The sequence below is a fragment of the Gracilinanus agilis genome, chromosome 4, assembly GCF_016433145.1.
Source record: "Gracilinanus agilis isolate LMUSP501 chromosome 4, AgileGrace, whole genome shotgun sequence".
In the NCBI taxonomy this organism is placed as follows: Eukaryota; Metazoa; Chordata; class Mammalia; order Didelphimorphia; family Didelphidae; genus Gracilinanus; species Gracilinanus agilis.
In genome coordinates, this window is record NC_058133.1 from 369,037,410 (window position 1) to 369,053,198 (window position 15,789).

Sequence of the window (15,789 nt, forward strand, 5' to 3'; positions counted from 1 at the left end):
CTGTGCCCTTCTGCTAGTATTCTTACTTCAGGCTGCCATCATTGCTGGTCCCATATGCCTTTGCTTTTTGAGTCATTGAGAAAAGAAGTCATGTAGGACCTCATAATCTATAAAGTGGGCTATGGTTTGCTATATGAAAAGAAGCTATGATTCACTTGCCCGTACTTGAAGAAAATCAGGCTTGATATTGCCAGTTGCTATAGAAAGAAGTTTTTAGAGCAGAGATCAGAGAAGATGCAAAGAAGAAAAATGGTTTCAACTATTTCCAAGATATCTTCTGATTTAGAGTCCATTCAGGCAAAGCAATATGTATCTTTTTGATACTTTTTAAGATACCTTAAGTATCTAGATTTAAGATTGGAGTTTATAGAAAGCCAATTGAGAAAGGGAACCATGAACAGAACCAACAGCAGAACTCTCACAGAAGCAAAGGAATATGGGTCAACAAACTTGGAGGCACTTTCTGAGTGTGTTTAGTAACCACATCAGCATCTGTGAACCATTCTAGCTCTTCTAGATTGAAGAGAAACTTCCCAGGTCTAAAAGAACTGTAGAGCTCTTCCCATTTAAAGACCAGCTGATTTCCAGCTCTACTAGGTTCAGTAAAAGCGGATTATTAACCTCTAACCCAGAAACTGAAAGTTTATGTCCAAGAGCAATGGCTCCAGCCTATAAGGAGAAATAACAGCCTTGTGAATATGTATGCTTAGAAAAGATGATTTATAGGCAGCAAATCTCCACTGGAGTGATTCTAAACTGGAGAGACTCATTTGTAGGTTTCTCTGCTATTCTATAATTTAGCTTGACAGATTCACAGGCACCCCACCCAGCAGGTACTCAGCTGAGGATGCTTACTGAATTTCCTTTCCTTGGGATTAAATGAGGAGTAAGAAGCACATCACTGTAGATGAAGAGTGTCTGGGCTCTCTGGAATTCCTTTAACAAGCTATGACAGTTTCAAGTTATCACCTTTTGAGCGTATTCATTGTGGAAATGGTGGCAGAGTATTCTTTTTTCAGTTTATTAGAGATCCCTACAATACTGGGCTCTTTTATCTCATAGCTCCAAGTTTAGTGCTACTCTTTCTTGGGGTATCTCTTTAAAAAAAAAGTTAATCTACTTAAGTTTGTGTATTGCAAACTGCTTGAGTCAGTTGTGATCATTCAGATATTTCTGACTTTCCATGACCCCACTTGGGATTTTCTTGGGGAAAATACTAGAGTGTTTTGCCATTTCCTTCTTTTGCTCATTTTACAGAAGAGGAAAGTGAGGCAAGCAGGGTTAAGTGACTTGTTCAGGGTCACACAGCTAGTAAGTATTTAACACCAGATGTGAACTTTAAAAGATTATTCCTGGGGGCAGCTGGGTAGCTCAGTGGCGTGAGAGTCAGGCCTAGAGACAGGAGGTCCTAGGTTCAAACGGGGCCTCAGCCACTTCCCAGCTGTGTGACCCTGGGCAAGTCACTTGACCCCCATTGCCCACCCTTACCAATCTTCTACCTATGAGACAATACACTGAAGTACAAGGGTTTAAAAAAAAAAAGATTATTCTTCCTGACTCTAGGTCTGGCACTCTTTCCATTGTGCCACTGAGCTTTATTGTTTGAGTCAGGAACTATATCTTAGCCATTTTGTTTCCCCATTTCCTTAGTATTCCCTACACAGCAACACATAGACATTTCCCCCAGGGTTTTACATGAACTCAGGAAAAAAGGCTTCTGTATAGGTTATCATTGTCATTTCTTTTATATCATCACTAAAAAACATTACAATTTTGATGGTTCCCACCATATAACTGTTGGTGACATTCCTTAGTAGCACTTCCCATGTCTATGCCATGAGCAGCTTCAAAGGTAAGGGTACCTAACAGGGTGTTGTGGACATTGATTCAAGCCAGGAAGAATCTCAGTTGAGAAATGCCTAATTAAGCACATATGTATGTTTTTCTGGAGAAATAGAAATCTGTTTTTCATTATCTACCTCATCTATTAGCATGGGATGCCAATGTAAAAGTATCATAGGATTATGAGATTATGGATTTAAAGCTGGAAGGGACCTTAGAGACTCATTAGATAGATGTGAAAAAAGAGAAATTAAAGTGACTTGCCAAAGTGATTTTCCTCAGGTTCAGTTTTAACCATGTCACTTTCCTACTAAGGAAACTCTTTTTTTGTTGTTGTTGAGTCATTTTCAATTGAATCTGGCTCTTTGTGACCCCATCTGGGGTTTTCTTGGCAAAGATAGTGGAGGGGTTTGCTATTTCCTTTTCAAACGCATTTTATATATGAGGAAACTGAGACAAGTAGATAAAGTAACTTGCCAAGAGTCACACATCTAATAGGTATCTGAGTCCAGATTTGAAATCAAGAAGATGAGTCTTCCTTACTCCATGATCGGCACTATACCCTGTGCCACCTCGCTGTCCAAGTAAACTCTAGTAACTCTCTATTTTCTTTAGGATCCAATGTAAACTACTTTCTGGCTTTTAAGGCCCTTGGCCTGGTCCCACTCTAGCTTCATTCTGCATTACTCTTCTTTCTTCACTCTAAAGTCCAACTCGACTGGTTTTATTTCTTCCTCCCATATGATACTTCATCTCTTGCCCTTGTATTAGCCACCCTCCATGCCTGGAATACATGTCCTTCTAGTCCCCAACTCATAAAATCTACACTTCTTTCAAGATTCATCTCAGGTATGTTCTCTACGAAAACTTTTCGGATTTCTCCCACTACTTCTGCCCTCAGTAATTCTCTAATTCCCTTGTATTTAACTAATATATCTATCGTGTGTTTATTCCAAAACATTTGTTTACTATGGAATATGCATACATGCACACACATATAGATGGAGCAGCGAGGTAGCATGGTAGATAGAGCACTGGTCATGGATTTGGGAAGACCTGAATTCAAATCCATCCTTAGACACTGACTACTAGCTTTATAACCTTAGGCAAGTCATTTAACCCTCTTTGCCTCAGTTCCTTATCTAGAAAGCAAGCTAGAGAAGGAAATGGTAAACCATGCTAGTATCTTTGTCAAGAAAAGCCCAAGTGGGATCACGAAGAGTCAGGCATGATTGATGTAACTCAGCAATAATACATACATATATATGTGTATATATAAACTGAGGTATATTTAAAGGTAAAGGTCAGCTAGGTGGCACAGGGCCTGGAATCTGAGTTTAAATCTTTAGCCTCAGATACTTCCTAGCAGTGTGACCCTGGGCAAGTCACTTAGCTGTTTGGCTCAATTTCCTCAGGTGAAAAATGAGCTAGAGAAGGAAATGGCATACCACTTTAATCTTTCTAAGAAAGACCAAATATGGTTAAAAAAAAGAGTCAGGACTGAAATACAACCACAAACATTTAAATGTGGCCTATAGATTGCATGACTCAATATAATATGAAATCTGGACTATTCGTGTAGAGAGTAGGAAGAGGACTATGCAGACATCACCATTTGGCTACTCAGAGAGATGGGCAGACAGGGTTCAGGACTTCAAGGGCTTGGAGGTCTCTCCATCAGTCTCCAAAAGAGGAATCAGGCTAGACATACCCATCCATCTTCTCTGAAATAGCTTAGTCTAGGGTATCGTTCTAATGGGATCAGAATGAAAACCTCTCTCTAAAGGGGAAGGGGAAGCCCTAAGCTTAACCAGTTTTCCCTGTCCCACCAAATATTCCCACAAAAGACCATAATGAATAGCTGGTAGACCTCTTTATCAAAGAAAGCAACAAATAAAATTCTGAGAAGTTAAACAGATTAGAAAATGCAAAAGAAAAATACTCTAGTGTAAATTTAGTTCTACAGCAGGGAACAAGATAATATCTCAGCTCAGTCAAGGAAAAGGGGGATCATCTAACCAAGCGAAGTGTACTCTCTTAGGCTTCAGGCACTGGAAGTCAAGGAAAATGGTAGGGAAGGAGGTTGATTCCCCTACATGTCTCTAATTCAGGGGCTCCAGTTAGCCATTCAATAATTTGCACTTTATCTTTCTTTTAACCTATCTCTCTACCCAAGTCCTCTTTCAATGTAATTGTCTAACAATTCCTCTTACTTAAGTATGCGGTTCAGGGCTCAGGGTTCTCTCAATCAATCAAATCGTGTTTCTTTAAATTTATATAGTTTAAGTCATAAAATTGTTCCTTAGGGAAACTGCCCTAGATTTTAAATATATATTCCCGCTCCTAACCAAATATGTGTATATATATATATACAAATATATATATATTTGTATGTATATATATTATATATAAATGTATATATATGGAGAGAGATATATATGTGTTTATATATACATATATTTAAATTTTTTAATTTATATATGAAAAGATATTATATAAATATAATTTGATTATATATTGAAATATATACATAAATATATATTTAAATATATTTATTTTTAATTTTATTTATTTATATATAAATTTATATGCTACAAATATATAACTTATTTAATTGTATATATTTAAATATATACACACATATATATCTAAACCTATATATACAGGTATCACTTCCACATCAACGGGGTCAGGGGTACAATACCCCTGCAATCTGGAAAATCAGTATAAAATGTTTTGGCCTACCCTTCATACCAGAAAAGAAATCTGAATTTTTTCCTTTTATTTTATGAGGTTCTTACAGTACCTTTATTGTAAAATTTGGGTTAAGTATTTGGTCATAGGCTATATGTAGGTCAATGTTAAGATAGATCTCTCCATTTCTAGCCCTTGTGTGTCATCTGCTGGGTTTTATGTTCCTGTCACAAACTTTAACTTTTTATTTATTTTAACTATAAAAAAGAAATTGTGTATATTTATAGTATTAAAAGGTAAAATGCATTGGTATTATATAATACTATACATGTATTTAAGCATTCCTTAGCTTCTAAACTTTTTCTGGATCTTCTTCTGGCCTTCATGTGTCATCTGCAGCTTCTGCAAAACTCCCTCAAAAAAATTTCCATTTAAGTTCTTATACTATCCCATGATATATCAAAAGTATGATGGGGAAAGTCTCAATGTGGAAAGAATGTGTGTGTATGTGTGTGTGTGTTTGTACTCATCTCTCCTGAAAAACTGCAAACCTTTTGAGGGTGTAAATTGTTTTTTTCTTTTCTTTTCTTTTCCTTTCTTTTCTTCTCTTCTCTTTTCTTTTTCTTTCTTTTCTTTTCTTCTCTTTTCTTTTCTTTTCCTTTTTTCCTTCATACTCAGCATCTCACACATTTCCTGGCACTTAGTAGGTGCTTTATGTTTGTTGGTTGATTGATTGATTATCAAAGGTCACACAGTGACAAAAACATAATTAGAGCCCAGGTCTTCTGATTCCAAACCCAGCATTCTTGTCACTATACCAGGCTTAATTATTGATAGCTTTTAGGATGCTGACAGCATAAAAATGATCATTAATATCCACATAGTGCTTTAAAGTTAATAAAGGGCTTTTACATGCATTATCTTATTTGAACCTCACTATAACCAAACAAGTTAAGTACTTGAAGTGTTATCATTATCACTTTTTTACAGATAAGGGAACTGAGATTCAGAGCAGCTGCAGTAAAAGTCCTGTTTATGGTTATACAGCTGTAAGTGTTCTTGGGAGAGAATCTGGGTCTTCTGCCAAGTCTAGCACCCTGTCCATGGAGCCTCCTACTGTCCTAAATGATGTGAGAATAAAGATGTAATTCGAAATCAAAGTTACCCATTGCTTGGACTAATTGTGAATCTGTTGCTTTGGAATGTTATGTTAACTCTTTTGGGCAGGTAAGTGGTGCAGTGGATAGAGTGCCAAGTTGGGGTCAGGAAGACTCATTTTCTTGAGTTACTAGCTGTGTGGTTCTGGGTAAGTCACTTAAACCTTATTTGCCTCACTTTCCTTATCTGTAAAAATGAGCTGGAGAAAGAAATGGCAAACTACTGCTGAATCTTTGCCAAGAAAGCCCCAAATGGAGTCACAGAGTCCAACACAGCTGAAAAATGGCTAACACATTAATTCTTTTACATGTTTAGAATGCATATTTCACAGAACATAGAGCTGATGTAATTTACTGAGTAGTAGCTGAAAAATCCATGTAGCCTTAGTATGCTTGATACTAGAAAATAACTTGGGTACTGAACACCTGAGGAAATTGTCTGTGTTTCCAGCAAAACTGTTTGAGGACAGAAAAGCAATAGAATGAAAGAGTAAGTATTTCTTCCTTCGTTTTCAGGCAAAGAAGACTTTCTTTAAAGGAAACTCATATTGGCGCATCAGTTGAAAAAGAGTCAGGCCTGGAAATGAGAGGGCCTGTGTTCAAATCTGGCCACAGACAGTTCTTAGTTGTGTAACTAGACAAGTCACTGAACCCCAATTGCCTAGCTCTTCTTGGAAACTCCATTCTATCTTGGAACCAATACTTAGTATTGCTTCTAAGACAAAAGGTAAGGGCTTAAAAAAAGGAAAAGAAAGAAAGAAAGGAATAGCCTACATCCTCCTCTTTTTTATCCTTCTTCACTCCTCCAACATGCAGATTCTAGGTCTACTGCAGGAAATCATGAAATGTGACAGTGCCATTCCAGTCCTTCCCTGAGGTATCTTCCTCCTTATGAAGGGAACAAATAAATCCAATATTGCTCCATTCTTGCTAAGAATCCTATGTGGGAATAACCAATGGTGACCCAAGCTTAGAAGAGCCTATGACCTCAAAGAGTTATATATTCCTTATCTCCAAACAATATGCTAATCTCTAGGACTAAACTGGAGCAAAATGGCAAAACAGGTAAAGCTGAGGGACTTCTTTATTCTCTTTCACTCTTTTTTAAACCCTTACCTTCCATCTTAGAATCAATATTGTATATAGATTCTAAGGCAGAAGAATGGTAAGGGCTAGGCAATGGGGGTTAAGTGACTTGCCCAAAGTCACACAGCTAGGAAGTGCCTGAGTCCAGTTTTGAACCCAGGACCTCCTTTCTACAGGCCTGACTTTCAATCCTCTGAGCCATCTAATTGCCCTCTTTATCCTCTCTCAAGTTCCTTCTTTCAGTCTTTTGTCAGTCCCTTGCTTCAGAGCACCCAGTAGCTTCATTATCTCTCCCAATGATACAGACCCCACCCACATGCCCTTCCCATAAGTCCTTCATGCTCTAGATCAGGGGTCGGCAACATATGGCTCTTTCTGCAGGAGACATAAAGTCAATTTTTTTTCAGACGCTGTTACAGGAGCCGCACTGTGAGCACTGTACGGCTCTCACGAAATTACATTTTTAAAAATGTGGTTTTTATGGCTCTCACAGCCAAAAAGGTTGCCAACCCCTGCTCTAGATCTTTCTCTCTTCTGGCCCACCTATAAAAAGTGATTTTGCTTATGTTCCATCCTTTAGGCTCCCATTCTTTGAAGCTATTTAAGGTGATAATCTTCCCAGGTAACATGTGGGCATTTTAGCTAAAGATCTTTCAATGTGATGGCCATCTACAGAGACCACCACTGGGCTAATTATTTAGGCAAGGAACCCTAGAGTTGGAGAAAGACTTAGAATTTAAATTTTGGACTTAGAATCCTTAAAGTTGAATACTGTCTTTTCTACTTGTTATGTGACCATGAGAGTTGCCTCATCTCTTTCATGATTAAAATTGAGATAATACCTATCTAAGATTATGGGATTTAGAATGGAAAGGGACATTGAAGGCCACTCCCCACATATTACAGATAAGGAAACTGAGGTGCAGAGAGAGGAAATATTTATCCAGGTTCACACAGTTAGTAAATATCTGGGGTGGGATTTGCATCTAGATCCTCCTACCTCCAAATCCAGGACTCTATCCACTATACAGATTTGTCCTGAGGATTAACTGAGATCATTTATATAAACTATTTTGAAAACTGAAAAATATTATACTTATTGGTTATTAATATCATATTCCAATATCCAGTGTCTCTCTTCCTTCCTAAAATAGATGCTTTGATGCTTTCATCATTTAATATCTCTTTTTTTTAATGGATTTTTGTTATAGGATTAAAATCCAAGTTCCTCACAAGTTCTAGGCATTTTAATTATCATCTTCACATTGTAAGCTGGATTAATCCAGTACCAACTGAGGAATGGTGCCATTCCCCAAAAATGTATCACATGCTTTCATTTATTTCTCTTTTGTGGATTCCTCCATTTTTTCTCAAAAACTAAAAATTTTACATTTTATTTCTAAAATTCATACCTTCTGTCTTAAAATCAATACTGTGTATTTGTTCTAAAGCAGAAAAGTATTGTAAGGGGCTAGACAATGGGGATTAAATGACTTGTCCAGGATCACACAGCTAGGAAGTAGCTGAGGCCAAGTTTGAATCCAAGATCTCCCATCTCTAGGCCCTGCTTTCTATTCCCTGAGCCACATAACTGTTCCCAATTTTATATTTTAAATGGTTTTTTTTTTGGCCACAGTGGTTTCCAAAGGCAAAAATAACACTGCAAACTCTAACCAAATATGGTGTGAAAATTTTGAGGTAAGAAAGTGCTCCCAAAGCAAATGACTTAAAAGCCCCAATTTTCTGTGTGAGACATTTCCAGTTCTGATGAATCAATGCAGGTGATTTTTTCCCCCTGCACAGCAATCTAGCACAAAATCTCAGTTGGTCTCAAATAGCATGCCCATCATCCAACCTCTTAATTTTACAAATGAATGAAATCCAATTCTTTAGAATATTAAAAATGTTTTAAAATACATCATTTGTAACCAAGGTTACCACAGATTGTTTCTTATGATGGAGATAAGAGAAAGAGGGATCAGAGGACTTGGGTTCAGATCCTAACTCCAGTATTTGCTGGATTTTCTAAGTGAATTTTCCAAGTCTCAGTTTCCTCATTTGTAAAAGAGGGGGTTGGACTGTATGACTTCTCAGATCTCTTCCATCTCTAATCTGTGACCCTAGATAAGTGTCATGTATTAATAGTCTTGGAATGAAAACATTTTAAGGAAGCCACTGAGATAGTAACAAGCCTTTGAAGCTTGCACATCAAATACTACTTTAGTAGGCTGATGAAATTAGGTAAACTAGGTGGCACAATGGATAAAGCCTAGAGTCAGGAAGACTCAATTTCATGAGTTCATATCTGATATCAGACACTTACAAGCTATATGTATAAATTACAATCTCTCTCTCTCTCTCTCTCTCTCTCTCTATATATATATATATACACACACACATATATACATATATATATATATATATATATACACACACACACACAAACTTAACCCTGTTTGCCTCAATTTCTTAATCACTCAAATGAACTGGGAAAACAAATTCTAAACCCATCCAATATATTTGCAAAGAAAATCCCAAATGGGGTCATGAAAAATGGGACAGGAAAGAACAACACATAGAAAGAAGTCTTAAATCACATTACCAAATCTCTTATACACTAGGAAAGTGTTTCAATTTCAGCAACCTTCAGCAGAGGACCTGATTCAATCACTATCTTTGTGTCTTACCAATGATACTATATCTCTTCATCTCTGTATTTTCCTCCTTCCCTTTTCCTCATATAGTCTGTCTCCAACTTAAGGTGCAGCTCAAACTCTTTCTGCAGGAAGCCTTTCCTGATCTCCCCAACTCTCTTTTTTATTTAGGCTGGATATATTTATATATGTATTCATTGTCTCCTCCATTAGAACGTAAGCACCTCATAAGTAGATATTGTTTCATTCCTTATATTTGAATCCCCAGCATCCAGTTTAATTAATTCTTGTTGATTGACTGATACAAAATAGCAAACTATATCAGTCAGGAAGTCAACAAATATTTATTAAGCACCTACTATGTGCCAGGCATTGTGGTAACCACTGAGGATACAAAAAAAAAAAAAAAAAAAAAAAGACAACCCCAGTATTATCTGATTTTCCTTGTGTGCTCAACATAAGAGGAAATATGTCAATCATTTATTCTTATTTCCATGCCTACAAGTATGAAATGACAAGGTAGGACTGTGGAGTATTGTAGAATTCATGCTCACTATATGGCATGATAAATCACTTGGGAGAAAATATAAGTTTATAAGCAGAAAAAAAAAGTATAGCAATGTCTGATATCAAGCAATTCCATTTTTATGGCTAAGTTATTATTATGTTGGGGGTTTTTTTAAGCCTGCATTACATTTGCAAGATCAAAACTGCAGGGCCATATATAGTCAGCTATTAGCCACTCCCCAAATTGACTTCCTGTGGCTTCATTTTTTCCGTCTGTATTTTTTCTCCTCCAACTTCTTCAGGAATGTTATTCCTATTTCTGTAACTTTGTCTCCTTTAAGTCTGTCTTGCAAGAATGTAACATCAGCAGTCAAATGAACCTAGAAGGGAAAAGGCCAGAGTTGAGTACTTTCATTTTTAACTCTCCCCAGTCCACCTCCACTATCTTCTTATTCAGTTTTCATTTTTCCAATAAGGAGTGTAGCTTCCCTTATAAAAAAGTGAAAGCAAGGAAGCTGGTCATATGCTTGGTTTACAAGACCAGAAGAATTTTGAATGGTTCTGAGGCAAAACTAGGGATTTGGACCCACATGAAGTCATTCCTGTGGGCTTGGTTCAGCCTAGTATGATTGGTGTCACTGTGAATTTTTCTCAGAAGGGATCTAAACCTCCAAAACTGAGACAAAACTGAACCTGGAACAGTAGATGACTCTGGATCAAGAGCTATAGGTACTTCTTGAGGTTTCTCCCCTCTGAAGGAGGAGAAACCAACTCTCTTGTCTTTTCTCTGGGCATATCCCAGTCTGAATTGAAATCCCTTGTGATCAAAACCAAATTCAGCTCAGTTTCTGAGGGTGGATTATAGTAGCTGCGTAAGAGTAAGAATTAGGGCAGTGTATGTCTATGGAGGATAGGGAGAGCTAGAAAGATAATATATGAGGATAATTTAAACACATTCTACTTTCCCAAGATTTCCAACTTACAAAAAAAGAGAACATTTAAAATAAATATGGTTTCCAGCCAATAATTAGGTGACTTTCATTTAAAATAAAATACATGTTCAAGGTAGATCTTTTGTAAAGAAATGGAGACTTGAATGATGACTATCATTTTGATTTGCTATAAATCATTCTATCATAAGCCAAATGGCCTACTAATTTAGAGACGTTTTAAATTTTTGAGAACATTGAATTGTATAATAAATTATGAATTTAAAAGTAAAGGTTAATATTACACACATAAATAATTGATACTCCCAAACTTTGTTTCCTTTCTAAGTCTTTTTTTCTTTTTCAAAGTACTTAAGTATGCAACTGTAACATATATCTTCCTTTATTCATTCATATTTGTTCAAATAAGCCAATGTTTCTTGCTTTTTTGCACAGGTTTGATCTGCCATCATCAAGTGGTGAATTTTGAGCTGAGCAATGATATGGTGTTATTAAAAGAGAAGCTTCAATTTTGGAATTAGAGAAACTGGTTTTATATCTCAAGTCTACTATTTACTTCCAGTGTGAACTGGAACAACTCATTTAATCTCTTTGGACTTCAGTATTCTTATCTATAAAATGGAGAGGCAGGATTAAATGACTTCTAAGATCTTTTACAACTTTAATTTCTATGATCTTCTGAGTTGGTAAAAGTCACTTTGACATCTGGTACCATATAAAGCTTGGTATTAGTGAGACCTAGAGCCTTCTTTCCTCCTGGACCAAGTCAGGTCCAAGAATCACTTCATTTTTGTTCATCAGTGTCCTGGCTTCTTCCTGCTACCTCTCACTGATCTCAGGGCTATTTATCTTAAGGCCAACCCAGGAAGATTCTGGATATGGAGGGCCATGTGTGTGTAAGACAGGAAATGAGCTTAGGGTTGTTGATACTTTTTGATCATCTATATGATTTTTTGTATACCTCTCTCTTTAGCACATAGATAATCATATGCTAGACCAATATGTCCCTAGCCAGGAAAAATTATTTTTGTGCCTTACCATTTCCAGGGCTCCTCTAATGACCCCACACAGCAAATTACAGTAACAGAGAGAAGATCGTCCAGCTGGGAGCTCCTCTACAAACTCTACCAAAGGATTTTTGTCCAGAATTAAAGAGAATTCATTTCTGCTTGATTCATTACGTGTCACACTGGGTGTGATTCCCAGATACATCTTGAAAGCAACCTGGAAAGGGGGGAAATAGTTATTTGCACTTTGAGTAGAACAAATATCTTGAAAGATTTTACTTCCCGGGTTTCTACAGATATGTTAGAAGTGTCATTGACTTATTAGAGCAGGAACCAATAAAATTAACTTTTTCATGAGCCATGAGACAATGCTTTATGATAAAAGGAAACATCTGAATGATCTCTGGAAAGGAATTAAACTTTTCCAAATTTTGAAATTCTCTTTAATTATTCAGTAACATTTCAGAGTGAAATGATACAAAAATACTATAACCAGGTCAAAAAAAGATATCTTGAATATATTCAAAGTTTGGGAACTATTTTGTGTGTGTGTGAGTGATAAAATAGACTAAATATGTAGCCCAATCTTAATTAGTTTAGAAACAACAGCAACCACAATAACACCAAAGCAAATGGTCTGCTAAGAGAATTCTCATTGAAGCAGAGATTGGGGCCATCTCTTTTCAACTTTGCACACCGGCGTGTTCCTGTCCAAGAAAATGCTTTCCTATTGGCCAACCTTAACCTTCTTCATAAAAACATACAAGGGACATCTTTCTTGACTATCTAGTAACTGGGCAGGTTAAGGAAGAAGAATTAGGTTATATACATTTAAAAGAACTAAATATGAAATAAAAAAGGGTTTAAATAGAATATGTTCCCTCTAAAAAATGAAATAGTTTGAAATTAAAACAAATTTTCTAAAACGGATCTTTTAAGGAAGTTAAAATATGACATTGAATGGAATAGGAAGCAATCTGCAAATTGTGATTTGAGAAGTCCTAAAAGCTTCTTTTACCTTCCTACTGCCCCCAAATATATCCTTCACTGGCCTGAGAAAATATCTGAGATCCCTACCATAAATTACTCTGATCTAAGTCATTATCCCCCAAGAAGCTTCTATTAGCATGTAAATCTTATATTGGAGGAAAATTTTGTAGATTTGGATTCAGAGTACCTAACTTGGAATCCCAGCTCTTCCTCTTTCCATGGGTGGTTGCAGACAAATCACTTATTTATGAAGCTCAGTTTCCTGAGTTGTAAAATGAAGGGATTGTATTAGATGGCCTCCAAGATCTCTTCCAGTTCTAAATATAGGATCCTAAAAACATCCCAGATCCTAATAAAAACTCATATTGATATAACCTTTTAAGATTTAGAAAACATACTTCTCACAAGAACTTTGTTAGGTAGTCCTACTATTATTATAATTATTTTACATCAAGGAAACTTAGTTTCAAGAAAGTTTAAGAGATGGCTAGAGTCACATTACTGTGCCAAAGCCTTAACTTGTATTTGGACCTCCTGTTTCCAAGATCACTACTGTACACTTTAAGACACTAATTCACCAAATCATTAACATCTTAGTATGAATTAATTTGCTGGATCCCCTCTTCGTAGATAATAGGGCCTTTCAAATGAAACTTGAAATCATTAAGTTTTTATTAAGTGAAGAGAGAACTCTTCTGGAAGAAAGGCTTTCGGTTTCTTTTTGGAAGGCTATTGGGCGTTGGTAATCAGGGAAACTAACTTCAAGATAAAAGAGTATAAATGGTAGTGGTTCTCAGGGACTACTGGTTAAAGAGCAATAGAGAAGCATTGAAGATGAATCTGTCTCTTTTTCAGTGTTACTAGAGTCAGCCCTGCACACAGAAATAAAATAACTATTCCCGCTTCAATAGAGCTTACAGGTTTACATAGCACCCTGTCCTTATAACAACCCCGAAAAGTAGATAGTACACATATTTCCTTCCTTTTATTTAAAAACAGATAAGAAAACGGAAGTCTAGAGAGATCACGGAATTTCCCCAACATAGTACAGTGAACACTTCAGTGATTCAGTGGGGGGAAAGTCAAGGGACTTGGTCTCAAATACTGGCAATGCACTTGATACTTGTGATACTTGTGATAAATCACTTAAGACTGACCGATCTCAGCCTTAGTTTTATTCATCTATAAAATAATTAAGGTGGACTAGATGGTCTTTAAAATTTGTTCTCTTCCTGTGAAATATTATACCTGAGCACCCAAACTCAAATCTTCACCCTCTAAGGCCAGGGCTTTTTTTTATACTATATGTAATATAAACCTTAGAATCATTCTTCATCATGATTTGCTGTCATTAACTAAGGGTTCTTATCCATTTCAATTTGCTATGTTGCAATAAACCTACCATAATGAAAAATTGAGCCACAAAGGGTCTGAGCTTAATCTATTTATTTGTTGTCAAGGTTAGCAGTTACCAGTAATAGAGGTCAGTGGTCCCTCAGTAACCAAAGACCCCTAATACAGTCAGTGCAACTTTTGGATACAATTTAGTGGTTTGTTAGGTCCAGAGAAACCCCCTGAACTAAGATTATGAGTACTTCTTCTTTTTTTAAACCCTTACCTTCCGTCTTGGAATCAATACTGATTCTAAGGCAGAAGAATGATAAGGACTAGGCAATGGGGGTCAAGTGACTTACCCAAGGTCACACAGCTAGGAAGTGTCTGAGGTCATATTTGAACCCAGGACGTCCCATCTCTGGGCCTGGCTCTCAATCCACTGAGCCACCTAAATGCCCCAGATTACTTCTTAATTATGCTCTCTGGCCATCTGACCAAGAGTTTTCATCCATCGTGGCATATGGGAAAGCCAAATTTCAACATCTTCTTAAAAGGCTTCATGGAAGCTAACCCAGCAATGCCCTCACAGACTAGGAATCTTAAGACTTAATCATCTTCTCTGTAACATTCTCCAGAAGGTTCCTTATCTACCACTCCTTGTACCGATGGAGCCCAGTATTAGAAAAACATCTTGTGACAGGTCAAATCATCCTTCATCTATCTTTCTTATCTACTCTGACTGGCATCTTGTTTTGTTTTCTTATTGTGGGTTTGGCATTAGATCTACACAGTAATATGTTAAGTGGTAAAGCCTTAAAGCTTGGTTACAGTAGCTACCAATATGAGTAATAAAACAACTATAAATCAATAATTAGTAGTCAATACTCAATTTCCCAGTTCACTCATATAAAATCCATTTCCAATGACCACTTGTGCCCATGACAAGTGGTATTAAAAGATATCAACGAGGAAAAGAAGATGGACCTAACATATTGCAAAAAGTCAAGATGATAGAGATCACGCTTGGCGCATGAACACCTAGGAGATATTCAAAGAACTAGAGGAAGTCTTCCTTTTTTTATGAAGACTTTTCAGAAAGATATGGATAAAGAGCACACCAGGTGAGGAGGCCCAAGGGAACTATTATTTGTATCAGTGGAAGGAGGACCTGAGCCAACTGAAACCCCAGAATGATCAAAGAATCAAAACTTGAGTAGTAGAGAGAGAAATCAGACCCATTTGTTCTGGATTAATTTACATCTCAAAGGTACACACGCTTTGTTTTGAACTCAAATAGCTATTGTCCCTTTAAAATCAGGAGCTGAAAACTGTTTTATTTTAAGCATCAGGGCACATTATGCAACAGAGTAAAAGCAAAATGGTTTTGCACACACTGAACCTGGTTATTAAAACCCTGCTTTTCTTAACTGCAATCCTCTTCCTTTAATGCATTTATATGTTCTCAAGATTTTTATAGATATTGATTAAAAACCTCAAAATACTGGGATTTGGTTCAAATATCTAAACTAGTGTATTTTGAGAGGGCTTAAAACATTCCCTCGTGGTC

General features: G+C 36.6%; 1 protein-coding gene across 2 annotated transcripts in view; it reads right to left on the reverse strand.

Annotated features, from left to right (window-relative positions):
- Positions 1 to 9,722: 9,722 nt before the first annotated feature.
- TRAPPC3L (trafficking protein particle complex subunit 3L) overlaps positions 9,723 to 15,789 on the reverse strand; it is a 70,975-nt gene continuing 64,908 nt past the window's right edge. For both annotated transcript variants that reach the window (XM_044674398.1, XM_044674397.1), the window contains 2 exons: positions 11,929 to 12,114; positions 9,723 to 10,320 (listed from right to left, as the gene is read on the reverse strand). In XM_044674398.1, the coding sequence (XP_044530333.1) occupies positions 10,201 to 10,320; positions 11,929 to 12,114 (306 nt within the window). In that variant the 3' untranslated portion in view covers positions 9,723 to 10,200. The remainder of the gene's footprint in view (positions 10,321 to 11,928; positions 12,115 to 15,789) is intronic.